General features: G+C 42.3%; 2 protein-coding genes across 7 annotated transcripts in view; one reads left to right on the forward strand and one right to left on the reverse strand.

The window, feature by feature from the left end:
- The first annotated feature begins 5236 nt into the window (after positions 1-5236).
- HYI (hydroxypyruvate isomerase (putative)) lies at positions 5237-15022 on the forward strand. Of its 2 annotated transcripts, XM_087719833.1 has the most exons (9): positions 5237-5504; positions 6286-6397; positions 10747-10861; positions 11864-11942; positions 12329-12378; positions 13708-13777; positions 13892-14026; positions 14183-14349; positions 14527-15022. In XM_087719833.1, exons 1-8 carry the CDS (start codon positions 5306-5308, stop codon positions 14239-14241), a joined length of 819 nt encoding a protein of 272 aa, XP_087575959.1. In that variant the 5' UTR covers positions 5237-5305; the 3' UTR covers positions 14242-14349; positions 14527-15022. The 2 variants fall into 2 exon arrangements, with proteins under 2 accessions (XP_087575959.1, XP_087575958.1); XM_087719832.1 differs by lacking the exons at positions 14183-14349; positions 14527-15022 and having other exon boundaries at positions 13892-14111.
- SZT2 (SZT2 subunit of KICSTOR complex) overlaps positions 15014-15854 on the reverse strand; it is a 99897-nt gene continuing 99056 nt past the window's right edge. For all 5 annotated transcript variants that reach the window (XM_087719827.1, XM_087719829.1, XM_087719828.1 and 2 more), the window contains one exon: positions 15014-15605. In XM_087719827.1, coding sequence (XP_087575953.1) covers positions 15462-15605 — 144 coding nt within the window. In that variant the 3' untranslated portion in view covers positions 15014-15461. The remainder of the gene's footprint in view (positions 15606-15854) is intronic.

Below are 15854 nucleotides of genomic sequence, written 5' to 3' on the forward strand. Positions count from 1 at the left end.
TATTGCTGAGTATTAAAACAATAAAATGGTTTTTTTTTAAATTAAAGCCTATAGAAAATGCTATTTTGTACTTTGAAAAACAAAGATGCTAGACTTTTGATCTAACTCAGAAAGGTGGTATACTTGTTGCCTATTTTAAATTGTGTATGTCATTCTGGAGAAAACAGAAAGATGTGGCTATATGTAAATAAGAAGCAAATCTTCTCTACCTTGATTTATTTAATTTAGTTTGTCAAACTTGTAAAAGATAGGTATAAGTATAAACCTAAGTATGAACACAGTAAATGGGTACGAATAAGTGGGGACAGTAGGACAGGGACATTTGGCACGCTGGTGTGCTTATGCACGCCCCTTACAGACTTCTTAGGAATGGGGTGAGGTCAACAGTAGATAGGTTAAAATTATGGGGGTTTGGGGATGTAACAACAGAGTCAGGTAGAGCATTCCAGGCATTGACCATTCTGTTGCTGAAGTCGTGCAATCGAGTTTGGAGCGGTTTACCTTACGTTTGTATCTATTGTGTGCTCGTGTATTGTTGTGGTTGAAGCTGAAGTAGTCGTTGATAGGTAGGACATTGTAGCAGATAATTTTGTGAACGTTTAGGTCGACCTGGTTGGCTTGGTGACTTTGTGTATAAATTCCTTAGCAACTGAATGCCACGTGATCAGAGCTTCCTTCATTTTGGATTTGGGCTGCGGGGGGGGGGGGGGGGAGGGCAGCTAACCTTTGGGAATTGAGGTGCTCGTCTAACCAAATACTAATCAAATCCAACTCCACTTAAACTTGTGTGATAAGGCTGGTTGCAGGTTATCAACAACAACCGGCCTTATATTGAAGTCCGGTGTTTTGCCCCCTTTTGCTGGCCAAGAGTCCCCTGGGTTTTAAATCTGCAATGGCAGAATAATAAATAAAAGTCGACACAATAATTTCATGAATTATGCTTTCCCTTCTTCGGTAATCACATTAGCAAACCATGATAACAGTCAGAGTAACAGAGAAGAACATCAGACAACACACAAGATCTTGAGCTTCAAATTATCCACACTTATCATCAATCCATTGCAGATGCCCTGTGGCCAGCAGAATTAGGCACCATCTAAGCTTGTTGCTCAGGTTGTTGTCCAATTAATTTCTGCATAAGATCTGCATAAGATCCAGCTGAAAGCATGGGGTGGGAGAAGTCTGTAAAACTGTGGCAGTCTGGTTTAAGGGCAATTACATGCTGCACTGTTTTTTGCCAGTAGAACTATGAATTCTTGGCCAGTTCTGAGTTAGTCCAAAAAAACAGATCTGAGAATTCATAGTTCAACTGGCAAAAACTGGTCCTCTATGATCACTAGGATTGGCAGATACATAGACTTCACAGACATTTTACCTTAGAACATTTTAGTCTAGATGCCTTCTAATCTCTAAAATGGCATGTTCTGATTTTCAGGGATTCAAAATCATAATCTTAGTGACGTGCCAATAAATGTTGCACTGTAATAACAAAGCCTCACTCTTGTCCCGATCCCAGTTGAATTTGAGCTGCAGTCTTTCTACTTGAACCTTCAATGAAGGAAGTAAAGGTGGCTGTTGTGCAGGCAGAGAAGAGGAGCCAATGCCCCCAAAGCCTGTCCTGTCATTTTAGGTAATGAAAACAAGGTCTCTTGGAATGGAGCAATTCACCAGGGATTTCAATGGATGGTTGGAGTTTGATGTATGAGGCGAGTTAAATTGGTATCAATAAATACTAACCCTGGAATGACGTTCTTTAATTATCAGCACAGATTATACATCACTTCAAAGCAAACAAACAGCATGCATCAGGCCACAGAGGAGTCGTGTGCATAATGCTAAGCAGAGGCTAGCGCTAGCTGTGCCGCAGAGCAGCGGAGAACTGCAACCTGCAGAGACAGGGAAGCTCATAGTATATATGTATGTGCAGGAAACTGAGCAAAAAGCCTTAGATTCGGTCTCTAAAAAGTATTTGATTTCTGTAAATGCTTAAGAAAAGATGGGGAAGAGGGCAAGCAAGATGGGGCACAAAGGGCTGCAACATCTTGTAAAAGAAAATCGTTCATTTTCCCTTTTGGTTGGCTTTACATACATGGTGTATGCAGGGCTCTTTATCCTAATCCATACTTCCTTCCTGCTTGAATTGTACTCTTGAGGTACAAAAGATGCTCTTAAACATCTTTGATTGGTCTCAGAACAAATTTTAGATAGATAGGTTTTAGTATAGCTTTTCATACCCGACACACTCCAGACGTGCTAGGCTACAATACTGCCACTCAATCATTTATTAATCACGTGTGCTTATTTGGTAGAAATAAGGGCTGCAGACAGTGGTGGGATTCAGCCAGTTCGCACCTATTCGGGAGAACCGGTTGGTAACTTTCTAAGTAGTTCAGAGAACCAATTGTTGGAAGAAATCTCCTTTTGTTTTTCCCCACTTTACAGGGCTAATCCTGTAAGGAATGCAGGAAGGAAACATTCTAGTGTTGTTTCTAGCCTAATCTTTATTGACCTGCTTACAGAAACTGCCTCTGGTTAACCCTTATTACATTGTAACAGCTAAGGTGAAAGCACCCTTTGACGTGAGTGACCTTGAGTTGGCCATGCCCACTCAGTCACATGACCACAGAGCCCCACCTACCCAGATGGTCATTAGGGCAGAGAACCGGTTGTTAAATTATTTGAATCCCACCACTGGCTGCAGAACAAAACATCTGGACTGTAGCAGGTTGGGAGATTTCAGAGTTATGAACATAGGGACCACTTATCTCCCAATTGTCTCTGCCAGTCAAGTTTGGTCCACCAGAGCAGGTGCACTCCAATCCCATCAATTAACGGTTCATCATGCAGGATCAAGAAAGCATGCATCCTCTCATGCAATTCCTGCCCTCTGAAATGATAGGGGTTGGACTAGAAGACCTCCAAGTCCCTTCCAACTCTGTTATTCTGTTATCCACACACACACACACACCCTGACAAGCTTTGTATCATTCAGGAAATTATTGAAGATCTGACTGTTATTATCGGCTTTGGAAACAAAGTGATTGTGAAGTCCCCTTTTTCTTGTGTTTATTCTGCAGCATTTTGATCTTTTGATTATTTTGCTCTTTTTTCCATGTTTCACATGTTTGTATACAGTGGATATAGCAAGTCTACACCCCCAGGTTTTTGATATGTAAAAAAAACCAGTCCAAGATAAAGCACTTCAGAATTTTTTCCACCTTTAATATAATATATAAGCTGCACATTTATTTTATTTAGCCTATGGTGATGTTACATTAGTCAGTAGTCTAATCTACAGTGTTAATACAGAGTTGTCATAGCCTGTGAGTCCTTTGGACTGCAAGGTTATCAAACCAGTCCATCCTAGAGGAGATCAACCCTGATTGCTCTTTAGAAGGCCAGATCCTGAAGATGAAACTCAAATTCTTTGGCCACCTAATGAGAAGGAAGGACTCACTGGAGAAGAGCCTAATGCTGGGAAAAATTGAGGGCAAAAGAAGAATGGGATGACAGAGAATGAGATGGCTGGATGGAGTCACCAAAGCAGTAGCTTAAATGGACTCCAGAGGATGGTAGAGGACAAGGCCTGGAGAAACATTCTCCATGGAGTCATTATGGGTCAGACATGACTTCGCAATTAATAACAATCACAGCCAGGATTTGGCTGCCTAAGAATGCTAGTTCATTCGGTTCACACTTGTGTGCTATCCAGAAGTGCACCACAGGGGCAGAACTAGCTTTGTATCAGAATGGCTAACAACATTCTGCAGCAGCATTTGGCCTTTTCCCCGACCATTGATGTTGCCTCGCATTTGAGCATCACATTTGGGTAGGTCCAACATCGGTTGGATTTGTACTTCCGCATGAAGTGCCATTATTTTCTCACCAAAGGGGTACCTATTTATCTACTTGCTTGTAGCTTGCTTTCAAACTGCTAGGTTGGCAGAAGCTGAGGCAACTGGTGGGAGCTCATCCTGTCAAAAGTTACTTGCATCCCTGTAGGGCAGGACCAGTTCCTCCATTGGAGAAGCAACATATGAAGTGAAATAAGAACTAGAACAAGCAAGTAGATGCAAAGACCATGGAAAATGGTCCCCAGAAGACAATGGCACAAAAATGCAGCACCAGAGAAGAGGATAAGAAATAATAGTTGGAAACTGATCAAAGAGAGAAGCAACCTGGAATTAAAAAGAAACTTCCTAACAGTGAGCACAATTAACCAGTGGAACAGCTTGCCTTCAGAAATTGTGGGCACCCCATCACTGGAGGTTTTTAAATAGAGACTGGACAGTCACTTGTCTGAGATTGTATAGGTTCTCCTGCTTGAACAGGGGGCTAGACTAGAAGATCTCCAAGGTACCTTCCAGCTCTATCCTATTCAAGTAACTCATTCTGACAGAATGAGTGTGCATTATCTATGACCAACAGAGTCTAGGCAGATTGCCCTGGTCACTGGCAAAGGAAGTCTAATAGCACTTTTTAAGCATCTAAAAGGAGGTCACATGGAAGCTCATTATCTATTTTCCCCGGAATGCAGCACATGGAAAAATGGATTTAAGATGGTATGAGGTGGCAGATACCAATTGAATCCAGAATCTCTCCCCCCCCCCCCCTTATTATAAAGTGTCTGACAAAAGCAGCTAATTATTCCGAGTACTGATCCGCGTGTTTAAGTAGCGGCTAAACAGCCATAGACTGTACTCGGGATGCTTCCATTTGAATGCCTGAAATGAGCAGGGTTCAATAGCCTATAACTTAGCCAACCATGGGAGTCTAGCTTTTTGTCTGGATTGATATAATACCCCCTATTTAGAGCTGACTTGCCCAGGCTTCACTCAATGAACGGTGAATTTCCTGAGGTTGCACAACACGCAGGAACGCAACTGAAGTGCCAGAACACGCTGAGGTCGGATGTCGTTCAGTTTCACTTGTGTGAAAGGCGCTCCATGGTGAGATGAGGCTTCTCTGCGCTGATTGGTTTAACAACGCAGAGTGAAAATTACTTACTAAATAACGAGGGTCCCCCCCCCCACCTCCCCGGTCCTTCCCGGGAAGGGAAAATGCCTTGTCGCTACGGTTTGCCGCTCAGGAAGAAGCGCTTGGGCTCAATTACCCGTAGTGTGTGGCCTCCCATCGCGCCGAGGAGCAACCGAGCAACCAGCCGCGAGATTCCCGCATAGATACACACCCTCACCCGATCCCCCACCCACCTGCGGCTGCTCCTTCCCGGAACAGCGAAAACTCCTCCTCCTCCTCCCGGGCGCAGTGTGCGCTGGGCCGCAGACACCGCTTCACCCCCTGTGCCATGGCCCCGCTGCGCTTTGCGGCCAACCTGGCCTGGCTCTTCCAGGAGGAGCCGACGCTGGGTCAGCGCATGGAGGCGGCTTCGCGGGCCGGATTCCGAGCAGTTGAGCTGGCCTTCCCTTACGCCTCCGACGCCCCAGAGTTGCGCGCGGCTGCAGAACGGCACGGGCTGGAGGTGGTCCTGCTGAATACTCCGCCGGGTAGCCGATTGCCTTTGTTAATTGCTTTTGGGAGACTTTCGCCTTCTCTTTGCCCGCCTCCCCCGATCTCCCCTTTCTCTTCCCCTGACTTGGGTAGCGGCGGCTGAAATCTCAGTGGGCTCCTTAGAATGCGGTAGTAGACCGGTGCCACCCGTGTTGATCGGGCGAAAATTGAAGGTCTTTTTTTTAACTAATAACAATTGGAAAAGACCTTGGAGGTCATCTAGTCCAACCCCCTGCTCACCAGGAGACCTATACTAGGGATTCGAACCGCCGACCTTTCTGATCACAAGCATTTTAGCCACCTAGCCAGGCTGCTGCTGTTGCCTCTTCTTCTTCTTCTTCTTCTCCTCCTCCTCCTCCTCCTCCTCCTTCATTGCTTTGTATTTCATACAACCAAAATAATTTATTTTTCCTTCTTTGTGAAGCCACCCAGCTATTAAAGGCACTGGGTTGTTAAACAAACAAACAAAGGGGGGGGGGAATCACTATCACATTTGTTACTTGCTTCATTGACTGCAAAACAAACATCTGCCGGTTCTATTGTAAGGATCAATACCACTTATACTCCAAGCTTTTTGAAGGCTCTGGAATTTGTACTTTAGCTGATCACCTGTCTTCTAAAAACTCTCCTCCTACCCCTCTCTTCAAAATAGTGGCAGATGAGAAGAAAAGCTGACATATTTGCCCCGTCAAAGAACTGTTTTCTCAGTAGTGGGTTGGCCAAGTAAGGATCCCTTGCCAATATGTGGAGATCAATTTGTGCTGTCCTTTTTTCCAGGGAACCAAGAGAAAGGTGATATGGGTTTAGGAGCAGTGCCTGGACGCCAGCCTGAATTCCGGGAAGCTGTGGCTTTGGCTGTGAAGTATGCCAAAGAACTGAAATGTCCAAGGTAATAATGAAGATAAACATTGAACCAATTATAGATGTGTCCCTTTACCAGCTGGATACCCTCCAGATATACTATAACAATAGCAGTAGATTTACATACATAACGTAGACTTACATATTGCTTCACAGTGCTTTATAGCCCTCTCTAAGCAGTTTACAAAGTCAGCATATTTTCCACAACAATCTGAGTCCTCATTCTATCCACCTCGGAAGGATGGAAAGCTAAGTCAACCTTGAGCCTTGTGAAATTTGAACTGCCAAATTGCAGGCAGCCAGCAGAAGTAGCCTGCAGTACTGCACTCTAACCACTGCGCCACCACTGGCTCATAATACTGGCGACTTGAATACTCTCACCATATTTTGTCAGGGAGCATGATGAATAAGTCTGGTCTCCAGAACTTCTAGAGGTTGTCCAGTTGGGGAAGTCTGGATACATTTATTTATATGTTGCTATCACTTAACAACCATTCATTTAGCGACTATTCAAAATTATGACAGTGCTGAAAAAACCGACTTATGACAGATGGTTGCACTTTGGATGGTCCCAGCACCCCACAACCCCATGTTCACCATTTGTAAGCTTCCAACCAGCTTCTAAAAAGCAAAATCAATAGGGAAGCTGGCAGAAAGTTGCAAATTGTAGTGACGTGACAGTGCACTTAACAACCTCAACTGAGACTGCTGGAAAGTGCTGACATAAAGCTGCTGTGGTCACGTGATGTTTTGTTTAGTGAGCACATAGCTTAGCAATGGGGTTGCCTGTCTCAATTAGGGTTGCTAAGTGAGGACTGTCTATATATAATGCAGAATCCCTACAGTTCTACCCTTTCCCTCCCTTTGAATTGGTGTTGATTCCTGGCAACGTGACTAGTCACTGTGATTTTCTTGGCAAAATTTCAGAAGTGGTTTCCCATTCCCTGCTTCTTCCCTGGGCTGAGAGTGACTGACCCAAGATCATCCAGCTGACTTGGTGCCCAATGTGGGACTAGCCTCCTGATTCCTAGCCTGACCACTACAGCAAACTGTCTCTTACATCCCTCCCATAGTGTGTTATAAAATATATTTTTTCTTTGCAGGAAACAATCAATCGTACATTTCCTTTTGGCTTGCTGCTCTGTTATTGAAGAGGGAATTTTTATAAATCTCCTCACTGTGGCACATTAGAAGGGAATGATACAGGCAGGTATCCAGATTCAAGCAAAATTGTTATCATTTTTAACTGGGAAGGAATCAGAGAATAAACAGATGTGTCTGTTACTTACGGAATCTGGCAGCAGCCTTGATGGATGTTGTAAGAGACATATTTACTTGCTTTTATCTTGCTTCTTGGAAGTGGGCGAAAGGGGAATCTGGCGCTTTCCATGTTCCATAATGGAAGGGGAAGAAGAGACCTTGGAGATCATCTAGTGTGGAGATCATCTACCTAAAACAGGAATCCACTAATAAATAAACGTCCAGCCTTTGTTCATGCATTTCCAGTGAAGGGAAGTTCATTTCCTTGCAGCAATCTGTTCCATTGTTGAATAGTTTTTGATTTAGACTTTTTTTCCCCTTTATGTCTCACCCCAATCTCCTTCGTAGTGGATTAAACCTCTTTTTTTTAAAAAAAATGTCTTCCAGAACAACTCTGAACAATGTTACCCTGTCTTCTATCTGACAGCCCTTCAGATGCTCAAGAGACAGCTTTGGTATTTCTCTGCAGTGTTCTCCTAGCTAAACATTCCCAATGCTTCTATCCATTCCTCATACATTTACAGGCATTTTATTATATTGGGCAGCTTTTCACCAGGCATGTTCCAGTTTGTCGATGTTCTTATTAAATGCAGTTCAACTGAACTGAATATAATATTCTGTTTGACCAGTTAAGAATTAGCAGGAACAATAACTTTGTATAGTGACTGTATTTTTTTTTCAACTGCATCACACTGTTGGCTCATTTTCATCTTCTAATCCATTAAGATATTTAGATTCTTTTCACATGTACCAATTTACATGCAACAAAAATATTCCCAAGGTACATTGCTACCAATCTCAATAGCACTATTTTGAGAAGGCTGCAGTAGGGAAATCACCTGATTGAAGTAATTGGCTATGTTTCCACAACACACTGGACTACAATTGCATTTTAGACGGGCATGCTGTGTCAAACTAGCACAGGTAGTTTTCAGAATATCATATAAACTCAAATAAAGGGATTGAGTGAACCACTATTGACTCTACAACAGTTGCACTGAGCCAACTCCCTAAGCAAAGCATCTTTTTCAGATTGGTTGTGAAGCCTGAGAAAGATGGGCTGCTTTAATGTTTAACAGAGAAGTACGGTACTCGTGTACGGTCCAATGCAATTCTTCTGAAGCATTTTTAAAGACAATCTTTTAAGTCCATCACAGGGATGACGTAAAGTAGGCAGTTCGGTTTAGGTTGACAATATTCAGGCTTTAAGGTGGATAAATTATAGCAGCTGCAATGATCCAGAGGAACCAAGATGTCTTGAGTTTCAAAATTGATAGAAAGAAACCTGGATAACAACATATAACCATGTCAGTAGTGATTAGTGGTGCTTGGAGACTGTTCGTTTCCAGAGCAGAAGCACTTATACCATCTTCTGTAGTGCCAGGAATCAGTAACAGATTCATTGTGCTCTGGTGAACAAAACTTTCAACTCTTGCTCTTGTCTATGACTGGTTGGACATAGAGGAAGGAAAGGAGGAAAATTGTGAAAAAAGTGACTACTACTTTGCTTTGCCTAGAGATGGCTGCCATCTAATTCTAGCAGTCTTCAAAAGTTTTCTTTCAAATATGAAGGAATGTGGAGCATGGACATAGAGGAGAATAGCAAATCATTGAAAGATGACTTGGTCCCAAGAAAGAGAAAAATGTGAGAAAAAAACTAAAAAATAAATGTAGGTTTTTATTTAAACAGCTTACCTCTGTCACAGCTGTTACTCTGGATATCAGGATTAAAACACAAACCTCAATCTACAATGTCCAAGGTTAAAATAATAACTTCAGAAAAGCATATCAGCAGCATCAATGCCCACCTAACTCCTTCAAACACCTGGGGAAAATAACCTTGATTTTGCTTGACATATGATGGAGCAAAGAGAAGCATTGGTAGGCTTTGAAATTTCTGGGTTCTATCCTATAGTAGAGGGACACGGTGGCTCAGTGGCTAAGACACTGAGCTTGTCGATCAGAAAGGTCGGCAGTTCGAGATGAGCACTGCCCCCTAGAGTCAGGAATGACTACCACATGTGAGGGGAACCTTTACCTTTTTATCATACAGTAATATAGAATCCCTATCCTGCCTGTTTCTTGACTTTGCCCATCATGAAGGGCTGACAGCAGGATTATTGGCAGTGTTTATTAAAAGCAAAAGCCTACTCTTTTTATTAAATTTCTGCCATTTCCTCCTCCAGATTTTCCTCATAATTACCACGTTGTGAGATAAGTTGGGCTCAAGAGATTGGCCCAAGTTGGCTTCCAGAGCTCAGCCTCCCCTGTATCATGCTGGTGGCTTGTCTGTTGTCTGTTTTGTATTAATAGAAAAGCTGGAAATATGTACTCATATGACTTATAAGTAGAAATCCCATTTGGGGAAAAGGGATATATGGCATCTGTATTGGTAATGACAAGATTCCCAAGTTTAGTGCTTTTCACACTGTATTTCTTTTTTCTTTGCCGGTTGAGCAGAAAAAAAAAGTAGTGAAGCACATATAGCTTCATCCTTTTATATTATTTTAATTGATTGGGAAAAATGAATACCAGTCATTACAAAGTAAAGCATCTGATCAGCATTGCCACATATGATTACACAAGCGTTGTTTTAAATAGCATTGTTGATTAGTACCTATTCTTCATCTGTAAAGCAAGGAATAAAAATGGTGAGGGAGAAAATCAGTCTTTCTTACCCAATTGTATATGTCCCACTTGCTTGTTAAATGGCACAAAGGTACATTAATCTTCCTATAGTGAATGAGCTTGTATGTACAGTTCATGGGGTCTTGTGCACCAATCTAAGTGAAGCTAGGCAATCTTACATTAGATAAACTAACTGCATCTTGTACAATTCTGAATTACATGATTCAAGAGGGAGTGGATTCACTCACAGAAAGTCTGCATGCAGTGATATATGCTAACTGTTTAATGCACTTCATGGATCATTGCCTCTTAGGGCATAATTAAACTGGGGATAAAAGAGCTTTTACCATAGTCACATTGTAGCAGGAGCAGAGATATCTTGATCCAAGTACAAAAAGGCACAACTTCCCTCATTCTTACCCCTGCTAGCTTGTACAAGATACAGTTGAGTGAGCTTTCTTCTGCACTGATGCAGCTCTATGCTTTTAGGATCCATCTTATGGCTGGCCGATTTCCTACAGGTGCTAAAAGGGATGCTGCGTCAACTGAGATGGAAGCCACCTTTATTGAAAACCTCAAATATGCTGCTGACATCTTGGAACAAGTATGGACTGAGTGGAAATGGGAGAATTACCAGATTGCCGTGTTTCTTCCAGAAAGGGAAAGGATTCCATTTAATACTGATTTTGGGGGGAGAGGGGGGGGAGTTTTACTCTCCAGATGTTGCTGAACTGCAACTGTTCCACCTGCCAAAGCCAAACTGGCTACTGGGGTTAGTTAAGCTCTCCTCGATTCCCAATTTCCAAGAATTCCACAGAATCAAAAGAATAGCAAGACTGTTCAGAAAAGCCATAATCCAATTACAGATAGACCTCCTCTTATTGTCTTGTGCAATGTTTAGAGTTACAGTAGTGCTACAAAAAAAACCCTTTGCAACCAGGGAACACATTTACAACTTTTGCAGTCTCTCTCTCTCTCCATCATATATTTGCCATTACAGTAGATCAGTAGACAGTACTAGAAACTGTCCTGTGTTTCATCCGTTCCCCCCACACCCTTATGGAGTGGAGGACATTGCCTAAACAAGTGATCTGTTTAGGCAATTTCTCCTTTGTCTGAACCATTTTTCCTTCCTCCCCTCCTGCTAAGTGGTTTGCATAGTAAGCTATTCCCCACTGAGTGCCTTACTCTCTTGTAATCCTTTCTTCTCCAATGAATGTAAATACAAATGTGATTTCCCTTTTGCCAATTATCTCAGCATTGGGGTAAGCATTCCAAAAGGTGAAGGAATGGGGGAGGGGGGACATAAGTAAAATTATAAGCAGTCTCAGTCTTGTGATTTTTTCCTCTTAATAGCTGTGTCACCTAGCAACCGAGTTGCCAGTCTCAATTGTGGTTGCTAAATGAGGACTACCTGTGATTCTGAAGTTTATGTTACTAACTCCTGAATGACAGGCAACAAGAGAAAATAGTTGTACACAAGGGACGTGGAATTATCTGTGAGATTAAGCAGAACTGAAACACAAGGGCTGAAGGCTAAAAGCAGATTTTCCATGATACACTATTCTTAAACTTCCAAATTACCTTTCTGTGTCTATCCCTGCAGGAAAATCTGATTGGATTACTGGAGCCTATTAATAACCGGATTAGTGATCCCAATTATTTTCTGACCACACCACAGCAAGGTAAGACATGTGAAACTTTCCTTTCCTAGGCACAGAATTGCATAGAGTGAGTGGAAGTCTTTCCCCAACAGTTCTCGATTGCACTGAGAAGCTAGAGATTAAAACCTTCCCAGCTACCATCCCACTTGGCTAATTCCCGGTGACTCCTTTAAGGGCAGAAGGTAGACATGCTGTAATGAAAAATGTTGTGGTTACTTGGTTCTTGGTGGCAACAGCCAATAAAACAGAAGGAGGGTCTCATTAGAACGTTTGGATTGGCTGCATCAACAATCTGTGGAATTAAACATGGCCAATCAGTTCCTCTTTGTGTTTTAGAGTTGGCTGTAGTAGTGCTGAGATATGTAGAGGATAAAATCGGTTGATCAACTAAATCTGTATTCTTTCAGCTGCTACCATTTTGGAAAAGGTGGGAAGACCCAGTTTGAAGCTAGAGCTGGTGAGTACCATTAGGTATGTCTTTGAGGGGAATGTTGGGCTCTTTTACTGGCTAGGGGACTCAGAATAGCCTGCTCACTGGTTAGTGCTGCCCAGGAATTTCAGTCACCTGGGAAGCCAGCAGAGGGCACATGTTGCTCCCATAACTCCTGCCTTTTCTTCCTCCTGCAGCCCACCTACCAGCATGCAGCCTCCATTGTTTTCCTCCCCAGGCCTTCCCCCCTCCACTCACATGCAGCCTGTGCTGGCCCTCCCAGGGCCTGATTCACATGGAGCCTATGCCAGCCTTTCAAGACCCTCCCCCCAACTCCTTACCTGGGCTTTCCTCTTCTTGCTTAATAACTCACATCTCTTGGCATTATGATGGCAGTGGGGATTGCCATTGCTAAATGATGCATGTGGTCATCTGACATTGCATTTTATGACCATATGACAGCCAGAGGAATCCCAGCTGCAATTGCCATTATAATGAGGATTACCTGGATTTAAAATTAAAAACAACTTCATCTTAAGTTCCTGGGTGCCACTTTAGATTGGCAGGGTGTACAGATAGTCCTTGATTTACAACAGTTCATTTAGTGACCATTCAAAGTTACAAGTTCAAAATGTGATTTATGATTGTTTTTCACACTTAACACTTTTGCAGCCTCCCCATGATCATGTGATCAAAATTTAGAGTTTGGCAACTGGTTATATATGACCGTTGCGGTGTCCCAAGGTCATGTGATCACCTTTCGCGACCTTGTGACAAGCAAAGTCTATGGGGAAGTTCATTTAATAATTGGGTTGCTAACTTACCAATTGCAGCGATTCACTTAACAACTGTGGCAAGAAAGGTCATAAAATGGGGCAAAACTCACTTATTAAATGTCTCACAACAGAAATGTTGGGCTCAATTGTGGTCGTAAGTCGAGGACTACCTGTATTATGTAGTCTGCAAAATTAAACTGGTTTCTAATACCATGCGAGAACAGTCTTAATCAGGGATGGTCAAATTGGCGGCCCACAGGCTGGATGGGTCATGCACAGGCCATGACCACTCCAACTCTGCAAAGGGGAAAATGTGATATGTCATGTGACAACAACATGACACAGTGAGTTTGACACCTGTGGCCTTAATAGATCAGGGCAAAGCCCATTTTAGCAATGTTGTTTTTCATGCTGACTGTGATCTCTTCCATTCACAGTCAGAGATAATACACCTCTCCTATTGTTCCCCTATTTGAGACTTTCTGCCCCCCCCCCCCCGACCCCAATTCAGGGGTAATACTGAATTTGAAAAAGGAGACAAATCATGCCTTGAGCTGAAGATCTACTTTTTGCTCTACAGGATATTTTCCATTGCCAGATCATGGATGGTAATTTGACACAGAATTTAAAGACATTTTTTCCCATTATTGGTAAGATAGAGTGATATGCTCTGTTGCTTGTTTTTTTTTTTTAATTAAGGGGACAAGGCTAGAATCAGGTAGAGCAAATAAGAAATATCTGATATTTACTGTCTTCTTCTGTAGGACATATTCAAATTGCCCAAGTACCAGAACGACATGAGCCTGATAGCCCTGGAGAACTGAACTTCCATTACTTATTCCAGTTACTGGAGTCAATGAATTATAGTGGTTATATAGGCTGCGAATATAAACCAAAAGGCAAGCTTTATTTTATGTGAACGGGAAGAATCTTGTTATATGAAATTGATTATTGCATGTTGGAAGCTTTGGCCAACATCTGCAACCTCAAAGACTGGAGGTTAGCTGTCAAAATATTATTTTTGCTTAATGTAAGTCTTTATGGTTCCTCTGCAGGTAACACACTGGATGGATTAAACTGGCTGTTCTCCTACTGGGAAGATCATTGTGTGTGAAAAGTTGGAAAAAATTGAAATAAAGACCATTATAGATGGAGAAACCAACAGCAACAATTGCTGTATTCCCCTCCAGAGGGAACAACCACTCTTTTGCTACTTCCTGAGGTATCAAAAGCATCCCAATATTTTACATTAATATGACGATATTTCTTAGTAAAGTAGGATGCTCAGTATGTTTGTTTTTACCTGGATTAAAGCTGAAAATCATGTCACTCAGTGTTCTGTGATAAAATGCTGGGAGCTTTCTTAATGACATATTCTTCTTTAATCTTTTTTTTAAAGATGCAAAGCATTTGCACCCCAACATTCTGAATACAATAACAAAAACTGGCAAAAGGAGTGCAAAATTATGATGAGAACTCCCAAAGATGCTGATATCCCTTTTTCTTCCTGCTAACAATTAATGGGAAAGAGTTTGGTCCAAAGGAAAGAAACTCATGTCACTCCAGATGTAGCTCAACAGTGCCACTTGGTGGGTCTAGAAAAAGAAATCCTTGATTTTTTTAAAATTTGCCTTTTTCTTGCATCATGTCCTGTTTCTACTCAAAAACAGCTGGATCCGCAATGTAACATTAAAATCTGATAAGTGTTTGACAGAACTCATGGGAATCCAGGCCAGCTGTCTTAGAATACATCAGCATATCCTATAACAACAGGATAGGAATCTGGCAGTGCTTCCACCCATCTTGACAGAAAGTTGTTTTGGCAAGTAAACAGAAATCTACCCTGCTTCTCCTTAAAAATCAATGCAACAGTCTGATAGGCAATCTGTAACAACGTCCTTAGTAAGCCATTTAATTTATTTAATAAATAAATTCATGTAATCCATTTATTTAATTTACTGTACACTCACTTAATATAAAACATTCCCACCATTGTGCAGAACCCTTCCCAAATGCTTTAATAGTGTCACTCTAGCCGACTGGCCAGGTCGGACTCCAGTAGTCTTTTGGCCTTTCAACTCAAAGAGCCCCCAGAAACATGGCCCATCCTTCAGATGCCTCCTAGAGCAATTTCTCTGGATAAGAATACCCCGCCCCTTTAAGTGGGCCAGCCATGTTGCTTTCTCTTCATGATTCCCCCTCTTGGCCCAGTCAGATTCAGTGTTCCGACTTCTTATCCAGCAAGATACAGCCTCAGATCGCAGTCATGTCAGGGCACCTCCATTCTAGACTTCTTGTAGATGCCTATGGATCAGTCAGAAGGTCCAACTGTTTCTAGAGCAGCCCTGTCCAGAGGTTGAAGCAAGCTGTGTTGATAACAGATTCCAGGTGGTGGTATGTGGACACAAGTTGCGGCAGAGGGCTTTCACTGTCCTGGGGTTGAACTGGGAACAGCTCTCGAAAGACCACTGCCAGGCTCTGGAAGGCAAAACCAACAAGATCTACATCTTGCATTGTTACACATATTTCCTGAATTGTAAGTCACCCAAAATCATTGACTGAGAGAGGTGGCTATAGAAATTGGATGGATGGATGGACAAACTGTTGCCAAGAGTACTTCTGGAGGACTAGTGCCCAAAATACCCAAATATATATTTGTTTTTCAGTCTTTATTAGGGTCGGAGAACAGATTCAGATGTGACTGCATAATTATGGTCAAGATTAGCC

The sequence above is a fragment of the Thamnophis sirtalis genome, unplaced genomic scaffold, assembly GCF_051295495.1.
Source record: "Thamnophis sirtalis isolate CommonGarterSnake01/CBP01778 unplaced genomic scaffold, rThaSir2_p1.2 scaffold_7, whole genome shotgun sequence".
Lineage (NCBI taxonomy): Eukaryota > Metazoa > Chordata > Lepidosauria > Squamata > Natricidae > Thamnophis > Thamnophis sirtalis.